The sequence below is a fragment of the Gouania willdenowi genome, chromosome 9 (genome assembly GCF_900634775.1).
Source record: "Gouania willdenowi chromosome 9, fGouWil2.1, whole genome shotgun sequence".
NCBI lineage: Eukaryota > Metazoa > Chordata > Actinopteri > Blenniiformes > Gobiesocidae > Gouania > Gouania willdenowi.
Window position 1 is genome coordinate 31,983,798 of NC_041052.1, and position 14,309 is coordinate 31,998,106.

The following is a 14,309-nucleotide window of genomic DNA, read 5'->3' on the forward strand; positions in this document are numbered from 1 at the left end:
GGGCTGTGGGCTGAAAAGGTTGAGAACTACTGGTGTAAAGATTGGCCACACAAAGAAAACCTGGACATACACTTGATTGTTAACAAAGAAAGTTTAATACTGGTAACAGTTTAATACAGTTTTACAAACACTGGGAACATCTTTATTAGGAAAACATTACAACTGTTACAAAGCGAGAAAAACTGACTAACGTAACCAGACCACATGATCAGCACAGACCTATTCAATCAATACTAGAACATCATCTGGTTTTAGTCACCCTGCCTTTGCATTCGTTAGTCCTGGGAAAAAGATGCATAAGAAGAAGGAAATTATGCCTAACTTCAGTCTAGATCATTTTAGTTTTTGGGAGCAATCAGAATTTTAGAATTATTTAATTTTGGTAAGAGTTTTCCTGTTAGTCCAATTTTTAATTAAAGTTTTAGTCTTTAGTGAAAATAATTAATTCAATACATTGTTTTAAAAAAATTTACACATTTGGGTCTTAATTTTAGTTGAGCTGCACTTGTTTCTAGTCTGAGAAGAGAAACTGGAGTCTATTTCACTGCATATGTCCTACATATTAATCATAGATTTAGTTTTAGTCAGTCGGCTAGAAATGCACAGTAACAATGAACTGAATACTTTATTACCCACAATGCCACACTTGGAGCTACTTTTCTCCAGCTCGTCAATTTCATATGAACAGGTGTGCTTAATAAAGTGTCAGTAACTGGTTTTTGATGACATCACTGTGTTAATGAGTAACACTGATGTTAATGGAAGCTCTTTTCCACCACGGGAATATGAAAACATTCCCACTGGGAGTAGTGGACATACGGAATCAATCTGTTTTATCTGAAAGTTCTGTCTTAAGTAAATTTGAAAACCTTAGAGCTGTTGGTCGGCACTGTGTTGGGGCTGCAGTGCATTCTGGGAGTTGGAGTCCTCAGCAGGGGCTCTCAGCAGCTGCTCCGGCGGCTGCAGAAACACCACCAACACTGTGATGTTGTCGTTGGAGCCCGCCTCCTTAGCGTGACTCACCAGCCTCTGAGCCACTCCGGCTCCGCCCCCCACCGAGCTTTCGCCTGCATCGCTGAGCGCGTCTTGGACGAGCCCAGGAACTTCCTCCGGCGTAACCGCGTCAAAAAAACCGTCGCAGGCCAGCAGCAGGAAGTCCTCGTCGCCGAGCAACAGCACCGTACAACAGTCGGCATCTCCGGACACGTAAGGCTTCTGGTCGAAGTCGCCTGGAAGGGGGCGGAGTCAACAGGTGAGCGCAGGAGATATTAATGATGGTTCAGTTATTTTTGTTGATTTTTGAACTACGAAAAGTGTGTATTTGTTTCATATGTTAGGGCTGTCCTGATCCTACTTTTTCACATCCGATTGGATACTGATATTGCAGTCTTGCGTATTGATCGATATCGATATTAGCAGATATCTCACACATACTTTCATCTTTTATTTTGTGTGGAATGTTAGAAAATTCTTGATCAGTAACAGAAGGAATGACAAAAACAACCTATTTTTTTATTAACCACTAAGTTACAGCTGTTTTAACCTTACACAGAAGAATATTCTACAAATGAATAAAATCTACTTAAATAAATTGGCAGACACTGAAAAATAACCTGAAAACCTTTTTGTTTGGGGTCAATTACATTTTTCAAATTCATTTTAAATTATTATTTTCCCCCTGAAATTCAATTACACTTACGTTATGAATCACAAATTACAATTACTGAGCCTTTAATAAATAACCGCATAAAACGTAACTTTCCTCTTGTGTTAGCATCTCTTATAACTGAGGGGTATTCCATAAAGCAGGTTATGTTCAAACTCTGAGTATGTTCAGGCTCAAATGATGGAAACTCTGAGTATCCCATTCCTAAACGCGAGGTATGTTCTTCTCTGAGTACCCGGCCAACACTGTCCGTGAACTAAACCTGGTCGCTACAGGTTTTATCAAAGAAACCCTGGGTTTCTACCTGGCTCCGCCCACCTGAACACCGTTTCTGAACACTTTAATGAACCTTAACACTTTTCTCTGAAACACGTTAGTAATATCACACACCACAGACGTGCTCACATCATTAATGTTGTGTTGCTTTGCTTTTTTTTTTCTTTTTTTTTAATCAAACGGTAGTTTTCTTTATAACATTGTGGATGTAGATCATTAATTGAAAGTCACTGAGAGGTTGATCTGACTCACCGATGGCTCTCGAGACGGCGTAGGTGCCGTTGACCCTCCAGCAGCCCATGAAGGTTACGCAACCTCCAAGCTCCTCGATCCTCTGCTTCTCGTCCTGTCACATAAAGGAGCTCAGTGTTTGACTGTGAGCAGCAGGGGGCGCCAACACTCACCTCTCGCTCTGGTTTGTGCGGCTCCATGAGAGTGACGGTTCGTCCCCGTCGGACCAGCATAGCCTGGGAGTCTCCCAGCCAGGACACGGTCAGCTGCTGGCCCTGGATCAGCACGGCCACACCCGTTGAGCCGCTCCGCAGACGCTGGAGCAAAGAGTTTCACTGTTTTAGTCTCAGAACACACACATTTATTCAGGGGAAAAAGTCAAACACAGTAAAGAAATGGCTTTTTTTCTTTTTAATAAATGCTTTAATAATCTAGCTTTTTATTTAAATAAGTTTTATTATTTTGTTAATGTAGTTAATTTTTACATTTTGAATCAAGAAAGTATCTATTTAACTGGTTTTCATTTATTTTCAGTTATCTGGTTTTTAGTTTTTGTACCTATATCTTAATTTTTCGAGTTTAAATATTTGTAACTAGTTTTATTGATCTAGGTTTATTTATTAATAAATGCTTTATCTATGTAGCTTATTTTATTATGGAGTTTTATTTTTTGGAATTTTCAATCTAGATTCATTTTCTTTATTGAGTTTACATATTTTATCTAGTTTTAAATTTTTCCTTAATTTTTAATAAATATTTTCAATTATTTCTTTAAGTTTATATATTTTTCAACTATTTTTTCCCTTTTTTTAGCTTGTGTATTTTTAGTTTTTATTAGGTTTTAATTGTTGCCTTTAATAAGTTGTATTTAATGTGAGGCGTTCAGGGTCGATGTTAAAGGTGAATCTTCCCCGTGGTGCGTTCAAGTACCTCTCTCTTGGCTTTGACCCTGAACATGTCGTCAGTGCGTTTAAAGGCAGCTTTGAAGGCGGCATCTGCGTCGCTCTGCAGCGTGTCTTGTCGGCTCAGAGCCACGTGTAAGTGGGTGGCGGCGAAGGCGGCGGCGTCGACGCCTCCATGACCGTCGAACACAGCGAAGTAGGCGCGGTCGACGCCGTCCTGCAGCCCGAACAGCTCGTTAAAGTCTGTGAGCAGCACGTGTTTGTCCTCCATCTTCCTCCTGCTGTTTCTGATAGCGTGGGCGGAGCAACGGCGCTCCGCACGAGCAACGGCGGGAACATCGGCTGGAGTTTGGAGCCACGATTTAGAGACCGCGATCAGCTCGTTGATGAAGAGACGCTGGACGTTCTCCGACTGAAGCACTGACACCACAAAGAATGGGAATTAAACCGCTGAGTCAGCATCGAAGAGGAGGGCGATGATAATAATAGTAATGATGATGATGATAGGTGTGATGGTGACGATAGTGATGATGATGGTTGTGATGATGATGATGGTGGTGATGATGATGATGATAATGATGATAGTGAGGATAATGGTGATGATGATGAAGATGTTGGTGATAAAGACAATGGTGGTGATAGTGATGATGGTAATGATGATAGTGAGGATAATGGTGATGATGATGAAGATGTTGGTGATAAAGACAATGGTGGTGATAGTGATGATGGTAATGATGATAGTGAGGATAATGGTGATGATGATGAAGATGTTGGTGATAAAGACAATGGTGGTGATAGTGACGATGATGATGATGAAGGTGATAGTAATGGCTTTCAAACATACAGGGTTCTTCATCCTCCTGCTCTGCGTCCTTGGGGCAGTGGAAAGGTGAAAGGTCGTTCTTCAGCAGCCGGACCAACGCTGCCCAGCACAGTAGGGGGGCGAGGCCTGGGGGGGCCCCCCTGAACACACACACAGTGTGACATCAGTGCAGGAAACAGGATGTGGGGAGAACAATGGTCTGTCTGCAGACAGGAAGTATCTTTGACTGCTTCCTGTCAGCTGATCCTGGTTAAACAGTCTGATTAATAATAATAATGTTAATAATCACTGGAAGAGCAGCTGCTTCAGCTACACACTGCCTTTGGCTTTACATTTTTATATGTTTGATAGGAACACACACACACGCTGAGGCAGGAGCTGCAGAGCTGTGAGGAATGTGAAGAATGTGAGAACACACCCACCCACACACACACACACTAACAGATCACTAACCTGCAATGATCCCAACATTAACTAAATAATCAAATCACTACTAAAGAAATAAAAAATAAAAACATTTTAAGTTAAGGTGTGTGTGTGTGTCACCTGTCTGTGAGGAGCCTCAAACCAACATCCAGACTCTCTCCCTGCAGCTCGTCCTCAGTCACTCTGCGGCTCAAAGGCACGACAGGAAGCTGATCTTCAGCCTTCAGAGCCGCCGGGAATTCATCCCGCAACCTGTTGAGGAACCTCTGAGCCTCCTCCATCCTCACAGCAGCCTGCAAACCAGAAGTTAGTCTGAGCTGCGGTTAAAGGACTAGGAGTTAGTTGGACCCACACTTAAAGGGGTAGTATTATGAAAAAAATCACTTTATAATACTACAGTGATATAGATCCATTTAGCCTCATTAGGATGGTCAAAGTTGAAAGAGTTCTGTTTCCTCCCTCCCTAGTTATTCCACATTTTCTGATTGTTGGATTTTTCCTTCCATAATACATCATAAGGTGGAAACTCCTCCTTTAGATGATCCTGGCTCCACCTACCCTATAAGAATGTGAGCTCCTCCCTCTCAAACTACCTCACAGCGATGGCAGGTTAATATTACAGTTAATATCGTTACGTTCTGTATATAGATAATCCAGTATATACACTACCGGTCAAAAGTTTTAGTACACACCCTAAATTCACCAGTTATTTACGGCAATTCAAGTCGTGCAAGTCCAATGAATAGTTTAAAATGGTACAAAGGTAAGTACTGAACTGCCAGAGGTTAAAATAAAAAAGGATTGGTTACCCAAAACTGAAAATCAATGTTCATTTGTACAAATGTACAAAAATGTTTACCAGGAGTTCCACAGTGTGCATGGAAAAATAAATGGAATATATATATGTATTTATTTTCTTTTGGTAGCCAGAACATCACTAAAATTTAATCAGATGTTCCTTGTCCCATTATCAACATCTCCTGAAAATTTCATCAAAATCCGTTCATAACTTTTCAAGTTACACAATCGTGTACACAATCAGACAAACCTTTTTCACTGATACTAATGTAATTAAAGTAGAATTATTTTGTTACTTTTTAAAGGTATTAGCAGCAAGTTATTTAACCAACAACAACGTGTTTATTCAAACTAAAGGAATAAATTGTTTAGTTTTCCATCCACTAATGTACTTAAAGTACTTCACCTGATAACTAGTTACATTATACAGCTGCATCAGAGCCTAACTTTTATTTAGTTACTGAAGTAATCAGAGTACTTCCCCCAGCATTAACCACTGTATGTGCTGTATTAACTGGGTCAGTTCAAGCTCTACTTTGCACACAGTTGCAAACGGGTTTTACCGTTACTCGGTCGCTTCTTCCCAGTTCGGTTCCTCCCGGTGTAGTTCCGCTGGTTCGGTTCTCCGGTGCACAGAGGCCGGTGTCAGCCGCAGAGTAGTGGGGAAACACGCCCTGAGAAGCGGACAAAGGCTGGGAGGCTCCGGGCTGCGGGAGAGAAGAGATGTAAACACACGGAGCTGAACACACGCTGACGTCAGAGCCGTGTGTATTATCCACATTATTTACAAATAGACTCTCAGCTCTGCGTCCCTCCCACCGTGCGTCATTACGTCATTCACAGTGTAGGGGGTTCAGTGGGTGACTTGGGGTGTGTTCATGTGAATGGTGGCAGAGGGAAAGAAGCTGTTTTTGTGTCTGGAGGTTCTGGTCCTGATGGACCGAAACCTCCTTCCAGAAGGGAGAGATTGAAACAGTTTATGACTGGGGTGGGAGGGGTCGGCCACAATCTTTCCTGCACGCCTCAAAATCCTGGAGGCGTACAGGTCCTGGAGGGAGGGCAGATTGCAGCCGATGACCTTCTCTGCAGAGTGGATGATACGCTGCAGTCTGGCCTTGTCCTTGGCCGTAGCGTACCAGATGGTGATGGAGGAGCAGAGGATGGACTGGATGATGGAGCTGTAGAAGTTCACCGTCATCTTTGTTGGCAGACTGAACTTCTTCAGCTGCCGCAGGAAGTACATCCTCTGCTGAGCTTTTTTGATAAGGGAGCAGAGATGGTTTTTCCCAGCTTCACGTGCTGCTTCCTGTCAGACAGGAAGTCTGTGATCCACTTGCAGGTGGAGTCTGGCACGTTCAGCTGGGAAAGCTTGTCCTGAAGGAGAGCTGGGATTATTGTATTAAAAGCAGAGCTGAAGTCCCCAAACAGGATCCTGGCGTAGGAGCCTGGGGAGTCCAGGTGCTGGAGGATGAAGTGGAGAGCCAGGTTTACAGCATCGTCTATAGACCTGTTGGATCTATAGGCAAACTGCAGGGAGTCGGTGATGTCCTTGATGTGGGAGAGCATGAGGCGTTCAAAGGACTTCATGACCACAGATGTCAGAGCGACGGGTCTGTAGTCATTAAGTCCTGTGATCCTCAGCTTTTTAGGGACAGGAACGATGGTGGAGGCCTTAAAACAGGCTGGCCATCCATCCATCCATCCATTTTCTTCCGCTTTTATCTGGGGCCGGGTCGCAGAGGCAGCAGTCTCAGCAGAGATGCCCAGACCTCCCGAATGACGCACACCTCCTCAAACCGTTCTGGGGGGACCCCGAGGCGACACCAGGCCAGCTCAGAGACATAGTCCCTCCAGCGTGTCCTGGGCCTTCCATGAGGCTTCTTCCCAATAGGACATGCCTGAAACACCTCCCGAGGGAGGCAACCAGGAGGCATCCGAAACAGATGCCCGAGCTGGCTGCTTTCAACGTGAAGGAGCAGCGACTCTACTCCGAGCTCCTCCCGAGTGACTGAGCTTCTCACTCTATCTCGAAGGGTGTGCCCAGCCACCCTGCGAAGGAAACTTATTCATCAATTACAGCAATTGTAGCAATTGTCAGAGCAGCAGAGCAGTCACATACAAACAACACACACAGTGGTCAGTAAATGAATTTACCAATTTAATCACAGAGGGCACAAAAGAATTGGAAAACCGATTTGTTTTCCGTGCCGAGACGTTAAAACGATGCCCTGCAGCAACAAGACAAACTGCAAAAACAGAGGATGTTGGGGCGGAGCCAGGATACATTTGGCTTTTTTCAGCGCTTGCTCCTCCCACAAAGAATGGAGGTCCCTCATTCTGACCCCAGACATTTTGGAGCATGTTTTAACAAAGCTCTGGAGCTTATTTTTGACCTTCACTGACAAGCCTTGGAACCAACAAATAAAGGCGTTCAATAAATGAACAATAAAAGTTATTAAGAACAGTTTTGTTTACGTTGAATGAGTTGAATTTCCTCAGCAGAAATCATCTTTGCTGCCCTCGTTTTACAATCCAATCAGTGTTCAGGTCAAACTACAAGATATTTATAGCTGTCAACAATCTCAACATTCTAACCCTGGATGACACTAACATGTTTGGGACAACACATCTGAAATCAATGGCCATATATTTGGTTTTAGCAACGTTCAGATCCAGATAATGATCCTCACACCATGTGATAAATTGTGCTAGCGCAGGCTCGTGGCTCGTCTCTGATCCTGAAAACAGTGACACTAAAACTGTGTCATCAGAACTTCATCACAAAGCTGTTTTCCTCTGAAGATCTACAGCTGTCCGTGTAGAGGAGAAAACACATCCCTGAGCTGATCCAGTGTTGGAGGATGGAGGAGACATTTTTCTATTTACAAAAACATATTGCTGGACCCAATATGAATCTGTGATAACCACATTTATTAATTCATCTGAATAACATCCAGTGACGTGCTGTCAGGGTAGGCAAGGTAGGCAGTGCCTACCCAAGGGTGAACTGATATTTTGATTATTTAATTATAATTTTTACTTATTTTTTTTAATTATCATATAATTTTAAATTATTTATTTTTCATTTCCAATAGCCTACAGTACCTATAAGTTTGAAAGTGTCCACATTTTGTGCGTTTCATAGCCCAAATTACTTTTTTTTTTTTCCACTCCGCTGTAAGGCAGAGGGAGGCTACGCCCCCTCCCAAAGGCACGTTGTTCTTCTGCCTCCGTTCTCATTGCGTGATTTTATGTTTGCGCATGCGCAGTCAGGTCCCCAAGATGAAAACCATTTACGTGTAAAGGCAGTGTAGAGATCTGTCTTTGCACGTAACCGCGCTATGCTAAATGCTATACGTAAGTTCACAGTACATTAGTGAATTGATATCACGTGACCGCTGCTGCTACGTTCTCCAGCTAGTGGGCTGGAGAACACTACAGGCAAGATGACAGTACCAGAGCTGATAAAGAAAGTTTGTTTTGAGGAAAAACGACAACTTTTAAAAGATGGAGACCAACACCTGAGTTACCAGAGCTTCAGCAAAGATAAGATTAGAAAATGTTTCATACTTTCTACAGTGAATGGAACAAAAGGAAGGATTGACTTTTTGGATGCTCCTCACTGAGGCTGTTCTGAGTTGTTGTCATTTTCTCTGTGTTTCCATCACAAACAACGGATGCGCTGCCGTGTCCTGAGATATATCTTGTTGGGAGAGTATGGAGGCTATATTGAATAATTGTTTATGCTTCTTTAATGGTGTTTATTATGTTGATTTTGTTAGATGGCTAAATACTTGTTCATGTGGATCTTGTTGGGTTTTTTCTTTCTTATTAAGAATTTTATATTTTGATAAGCGCATTGAGATGACTTTGTTGGAAATTGCTTTATACAAAGAAAATTGATTTGAATTGAATTAACACTTGACAGCAGAAACATATGAAATTGTCATTGGTGGTCTCGATTTTCAACGTGCCTACCCAACCCTAGTGGTTACGGCGCGTCATTGTTTATATCGATATAGTTCATTTAGCGTTCAAAATAGCAATATATTTATGTTCATTGGCTGCAAGTCATTTCTCCTCTGCCTCTCCTGTGTCCATGTCTCTGTCAAACACAGCCACTTTGCTCCGCCTCCCTCACACTGATGAAAAGTGGCGCGATATTACCAAAGCTGTGGTTTAGCATATCGCTAAAGATATGGTCCCCACTCCCCATAATAACAGAACAGAACGGTAACAGAAAAGTAACAATAAACTCCGTCCATGCGCTCAGTATTAATCAGGAAGTAGACACGTCTGACTCAACTCTGACCTTACGTTACCATGGCTCCCTTAAAGGTACAGTCCTCAGTAGACGATCATTACAGCTCGCGTGGTTTTGTATGCGTGTTATTAGTGGTAACCGTTTATATATTATGTCTGCCACTTTGAATAATAGTATGGTACGCTATGCTAAATAAAGGAGAAACTCCAATTACATCACAGAGAAAACATCTATATATATATATATATATATATATATTTATCGAACCAGAATGACAATACTCATATATATATATATATATATATGAGTATTGTCATTCTGGTCCGATTGTATGCATCAAAGCATAATCTCAAGGTAAGGGCAAAATATCGAGATATAAATTGTATTTCGCGATATAGCTTGAAAATATCGAGATATTTAACAAAAGGTCATATCTCCCAGCCCTAGTTAGGATGCACACAGTAATCATCTAACTGTGCTTTTCATGCTGTTCTGAGAAGTAGAGAAAGCAGCAACTTCTAACAAGAGTGTTTTAATACAAAATAAGCTATTAAATATATATCAGCAAAATAGAAATCTCGATATATCTTGACTCTCAATATATTGCCCAGCCCTATCGTATCGTGACATGCAAATCATGAATCGTATCGTCAGACTCTTGGCAATGCACAACCTAATATTGACACTTTTTGACATTTTTACACCTAATGTGCTGTATTTGTCATTGTATTCCAGGTTAAAGGTCTGACCTTTATCAAAAGGATGACACAGATTGGGTTAGAATTAAAACCAGGGAGTTGATCATATCAGGATACACAATAGACGGAAGATTCTCTGGGTCGTCATTGATCCAAGAAGAGGGAGTCTACTGGTATGAATCTGGACCACCAATAAACCATAACTTTCCAAGTCCTTCCCTGTATGATTTGCATCTATAATATATTATGAGGAGCTTTTCTGTCGTTTTGGACATTTATCCATTGCAGTGTTTACCTTTGAGTGCCTCCAATATGGCCGCTCATCGGGGTTACTGCCCAGAATGTGTCAATGGTGAAACCCCTCTATAGATGGCCCTGTTCTTCAATGTTCATGTCTATGTTCAACCACCTTCAGCTAGAGTGGGGGTCCCCAATCTCTGGGACCTTTATTTTGGGGATCACAGCCTGAAAAGGTTGAGAACCACTGCAGTGTAATCTACATGTAGACTATTGGTGGTAGTCCACATCCCACAATATCACTGAGAGTGTTACAGTCATAACAGAGTGACTCTATTAGCCCTGATTAGCTGTTATCAGCTCATGTTTAATAGTGAGTGAAGTCATTTAAACAGGGAACGGTGATGAAACTGATGCCTAAGGCCCAATAATGAGGTGTTGAACTGATAACAAACCAGTGTCCTTACAGTGGGAGTCTGACTATCACTGGTAGGGCTTTTCTCTCCTACATTAGCATTAGCTTCCCACTAAGCGTTTATGGGTGTTGAATAAGTGTTCAAAGTGAGCCGCTAACGTCACTAATGACAAGCCTCACTGTGTGTCTGACAAGTAAAGGTTATGTTTCCTAGCAGCTAACAGAGACACATGCTTCCAGCAGCTGATCTGTTAGCCTTTAGCCTGTCCTTCTGTTAGCACACACATCAGCAGGTGACACACACACACACCTACCTCATGACTCCGCGCACGCGGCAGCCCGACTCTGTGAAACTCCTGAGGCCGCAGTGAGTGCGGGTCGAGCGGGGGAAGTGTCAGTGGACAGCAGCTTCATTCCTCCACACTGCAGTAGCAGTAGCTCATCCTGCTGTTTCCGGTTAGCAGCGGTGGGAGCGCCCTCTGCTGGACACTGGTGGACCTACAGTCCGTCACTACAGCGGCTTCTTCCACTGCACACAGAGCTGGACTGGGATCAAAATTCATCCCTGGCATTTCCCACTGTGGTAATCCCCCCATCACTGGGCTCTACACCTTCCCTACACCAGCTTTGCTGTCACTTTCCAACACGTTCCTAACTTCCTCCCATGACAGCTTCCTCATATTCAGAAATGTCTCTGGTCCTTTTACAATGATCTTAATCTTTTCTGTTTTTTGTTTAACCTGATCAGTGCAATTGATTATGTATGCAATGAATAGAATTAATCTATTAATGGGTTAGGATTAGGGTTAACCCTCACAGATTTATACACCAGCAGCAGAACTTTAAAGTCTATTCTGAGGCTGACTGGGAGCCAGTGTAACGATTTTAAAACTGGAGGAATGTGTTCTGACCTCTTTGTTCTGGTTAAGACCTGAGCTGCAGCGTTCTGAACCAGCTGTAGATGTTTGATGCTCTTTTGGGGGATTCCTGTCAGAAGACCATTACAATAGTCCAGTCTGCTGGAGATAAAAGCATGGACCAGTTTCTCCTGATCTTTCTGAGTCAGTAAACCTTTCACTCTGGAGATGTTCTTTAGGTGATAGAAGATGTTTTTGTGATAGATTTGATCTGATTGCTGAATGTCAGATCTGAGTCAATCAGAACACCAAGGTTTTTGACTTGGTTTTTAGCTTTTAAAGATCCAGACTCAGATACTTGCTGACAGCAGTCCTCTTTTCCTTGTTACCAAAGACAATCACCTGCATCTTGTCATGGTTTAGTTGAAGGAAGTTTTCACTCGTCCAGCAGTTTACTTTTTCTAAGCAGTCACACAACACCTCAATGGGACCATGGTCATCTGGGTTCAGTGATAGATATAGTTGTGTGTCATCTGCGTAGCTCTGATAATCAACCTTACAGTTCTGTAAAATTTCTCCTAAAGGAAGCATATAAAGGCTAAACAGAAGGGGTCCAAGAACAGAGCCCTGAGGAACCCCACAGGACATTGGTACGCCTTCCCACCATTGCCGCGTTTTCCCGACGCTACTCCGGGTCCGTCAGGACAAACACCGGTTCCTCCTGGTGGCTCTATTCTGGCCGGGGAGAACTTGGTTTTCGCTGCTGCACAGGTTCTGTTGCAGCTCGCCAATGCGTCTCCCGCGTAGGGCGGACCTATTGTCTCAAATGGGGGGCCGGGTGTTACACCCCCATCCCACTCGCCTCCAGCTCTGGGTCTGGACGCTGCAAGGCCCGGCGTAAACTTTTCCAGTTTGACGGTGGCATTGGCTACACTATTTGCAATAAGTAAGTAAGTAAGTAAGTAGTTTTATTTATAAAGCGCTTTTTGCAGATAAAATCACAAAGTGCTGTACAGAGTTGTGGTAAAAGTACAAGTGCAACACAATAGAATAATAAAACAAGAGTGCACAAATATCATAAGAACAGCAACATTAAAGGACAAATAAAAATTAAAATCCAGTTAACTAAAAGCTTTTCTGTAAAGTGTAGTCTTCAGCAGTTTTTTTAAAAGTGTCCACACAGTTGAGCTCCCTGAGAGACTGGTGCAGGTTATTCCAGAGTCTGGGAGCTACAGCCTGGAACGCCAGGTCTCCTCTGGTCTTAAATTTAGTTTTTGGGTCTTTAGGAGACCCTGACCTGAAGACCGAAGGCATCGCCCTGATGAGTAGGGGCACAACAAGTCCGAGATTTATTTAGGGGCCTGACCATGTAATGCTCGGAACGTGAGAACTAATATTTTATATTCTATGCAAAACTTAACTGGAAGCCAGTGCAGAGTAAGAATGGGGGTAATATGGGATGTTCTAGAAGCACCAGTTAAAAGTCTGGCAGCAGCGTTCTGAACGACCTGGAGTCTGTTTAGGGTCGACTTGTTAAAACAAGTAAAAACAGAATTACAGTAGTCAATACGAGATGATATAAATGCGTGCATGACCAGTTCCAGATCTGATTTTGATAAAAGATGCCTCACTTTAGAGATATTTCTCAGGTGGTAAAAACAGTTTTTAGTCATTTGACGACAATGTCCCTCCAAAAACATGGACTGATCAAAAACAACCCCAAGGTTTCTGAGGCTGGTTTTAACAGATGAGCCCAGATCACCAAGAGAGTTTTTAATTAGAGGGATGTTTTTATCAGGAGCAATGACCAGAGTTTCTGTTTTGTTTGAATTTATCTGGAGATAATTTGATGACAGCCAGTTTTTGATACAGGATATACAATCTAAGAACTCTGATAAAAAGTGAAACTCAGTGTCATTAAAGGAGCAGTACAACTGGATATCGTCAGCATAAAAATGATAAGACACATTTTTAAAACCACGGATCAACCGACCAAGAGGCATCAGATACAATAAAAACAAAACAGGCCCCAGAATAGAGCCCTGAGGGGTATTCCATAAAGCGGGTTATGTTCAAACTCTGAGTATGTTCAGGCTCAAATGAGGGAAACTCTGAGTATCCCATTCCAAAAAGCGAGGTATGTTCTTCTCTGAGTATGTTACCATGGCAACATTGTCCGTGAACTAAACCTGGTCGCTGGCAGGTTTTATCAAAGAAACCCTGGGTTTCTACCTGGCTCCGCCCACCTGAACACCGTTTCTTAACACTTTAGTAAACTTTACTACTTTTCTCTGAAACACATTAGTAACATCACACACCACATACGTGCTCACATCAATACTAATGTTGTGTTGCTTTACGTCTTTTTTTTTTTTTGTGATAACGGTAGTTTTCTTTCTAACATTGTAGATGTAGATCATTAAGTGAAAGTCACTCAGAGGTTGATCTGTATTAAAACATCTACTGACGTCTGTAGTAAAGTTCACTGAATACAAACCTGTGGATAATATAAAGGAGGAGATGATAATTTAAATAAATCAACTTTTAAGGCTTGATTGTTGTTTTATATTGTTATACAGTTAAGTCTGTAGATCACACATCTTTGAAGTTATGATGGCACAGTGAACTGTGACGCTGCTCTTGAACGCGATGGGTCAGGGTTCGCGTCCCGCTTCAGTGTTTTTTTTGACATTTTTTAGGACGTTGAGATGACTCT

The 14,309-nt window shown here is 42.4% G+C and overlaps 1 protein-coding gene across 2 annotated transcripts; it reads right to left on the reverse strand.

The window, feature by feature from the left end:
- Positions 1–72: 72 nt before the first annotated feature.
- Positions 73–11,187, reverse strand: ppm1f (protein phosphatase, Mg2+/Mn2+ dependent, 1F). Of its 2 annotated transcripts, XM_028456567.1 has the most exons (8): positions 11,051–11,187; positions 5,686–5,829; positions 4,445–4,617; positions 3,920–4,038; positions 3,104–3,495; positions 2,347–2,490; positions 2,195–2,288; positions 73–1,229 (listed from the first exon to the last, which is right to left on the reverse strand). In XM_028456567.1, exons 3-8 carry the CDS (start codon positions 4,603–4,605, stop codon positions 871–873), a joined length of 1,269 nt encoding a protein of 422 aa, XP_028312368.1. In that variant the 5' UTR covers positions 4,606–4,617; positions 5,686–5,829; positions 11,051–11,187; the 3' UTR covers positions 73–870. The 2 variants fall into 2 exon arrangements, with proteins under 2 accessions (XP_028312368.1, XP_028312367.1); XM_028456566.1 differs by lacking the exon at positions 5,686–5,829.
- Between the last annotated feature and the right edge of the window lie 3,122 nt (positions 11,188–14,309).

Bases quoted from the DNA above. Each gene is read 5' to 3' on its own strand.
- ppm1f (XM_028456566.1), bottom strand. From the start codon at position 4,605: ATGGAGGAGGCTCAGAGGTTCCTCAACAGGTTGCGGGATGAATTCCCG. The intron at 4,039-4,444 runs GTGACACACACA...GTGTGTGTTCAG, and splicing joins TTGAGGCTCCTCACAGACAG to GGGGGCCCCCCCAGGCCTCG. The intron at 1,230-2,194 runs GTGAGTCAGATC...GCCCCCTTCCAG, and splicing joins CGCCGTCTCGAGAGCCATCG to GCGACTTCGACCAGAAGCCT.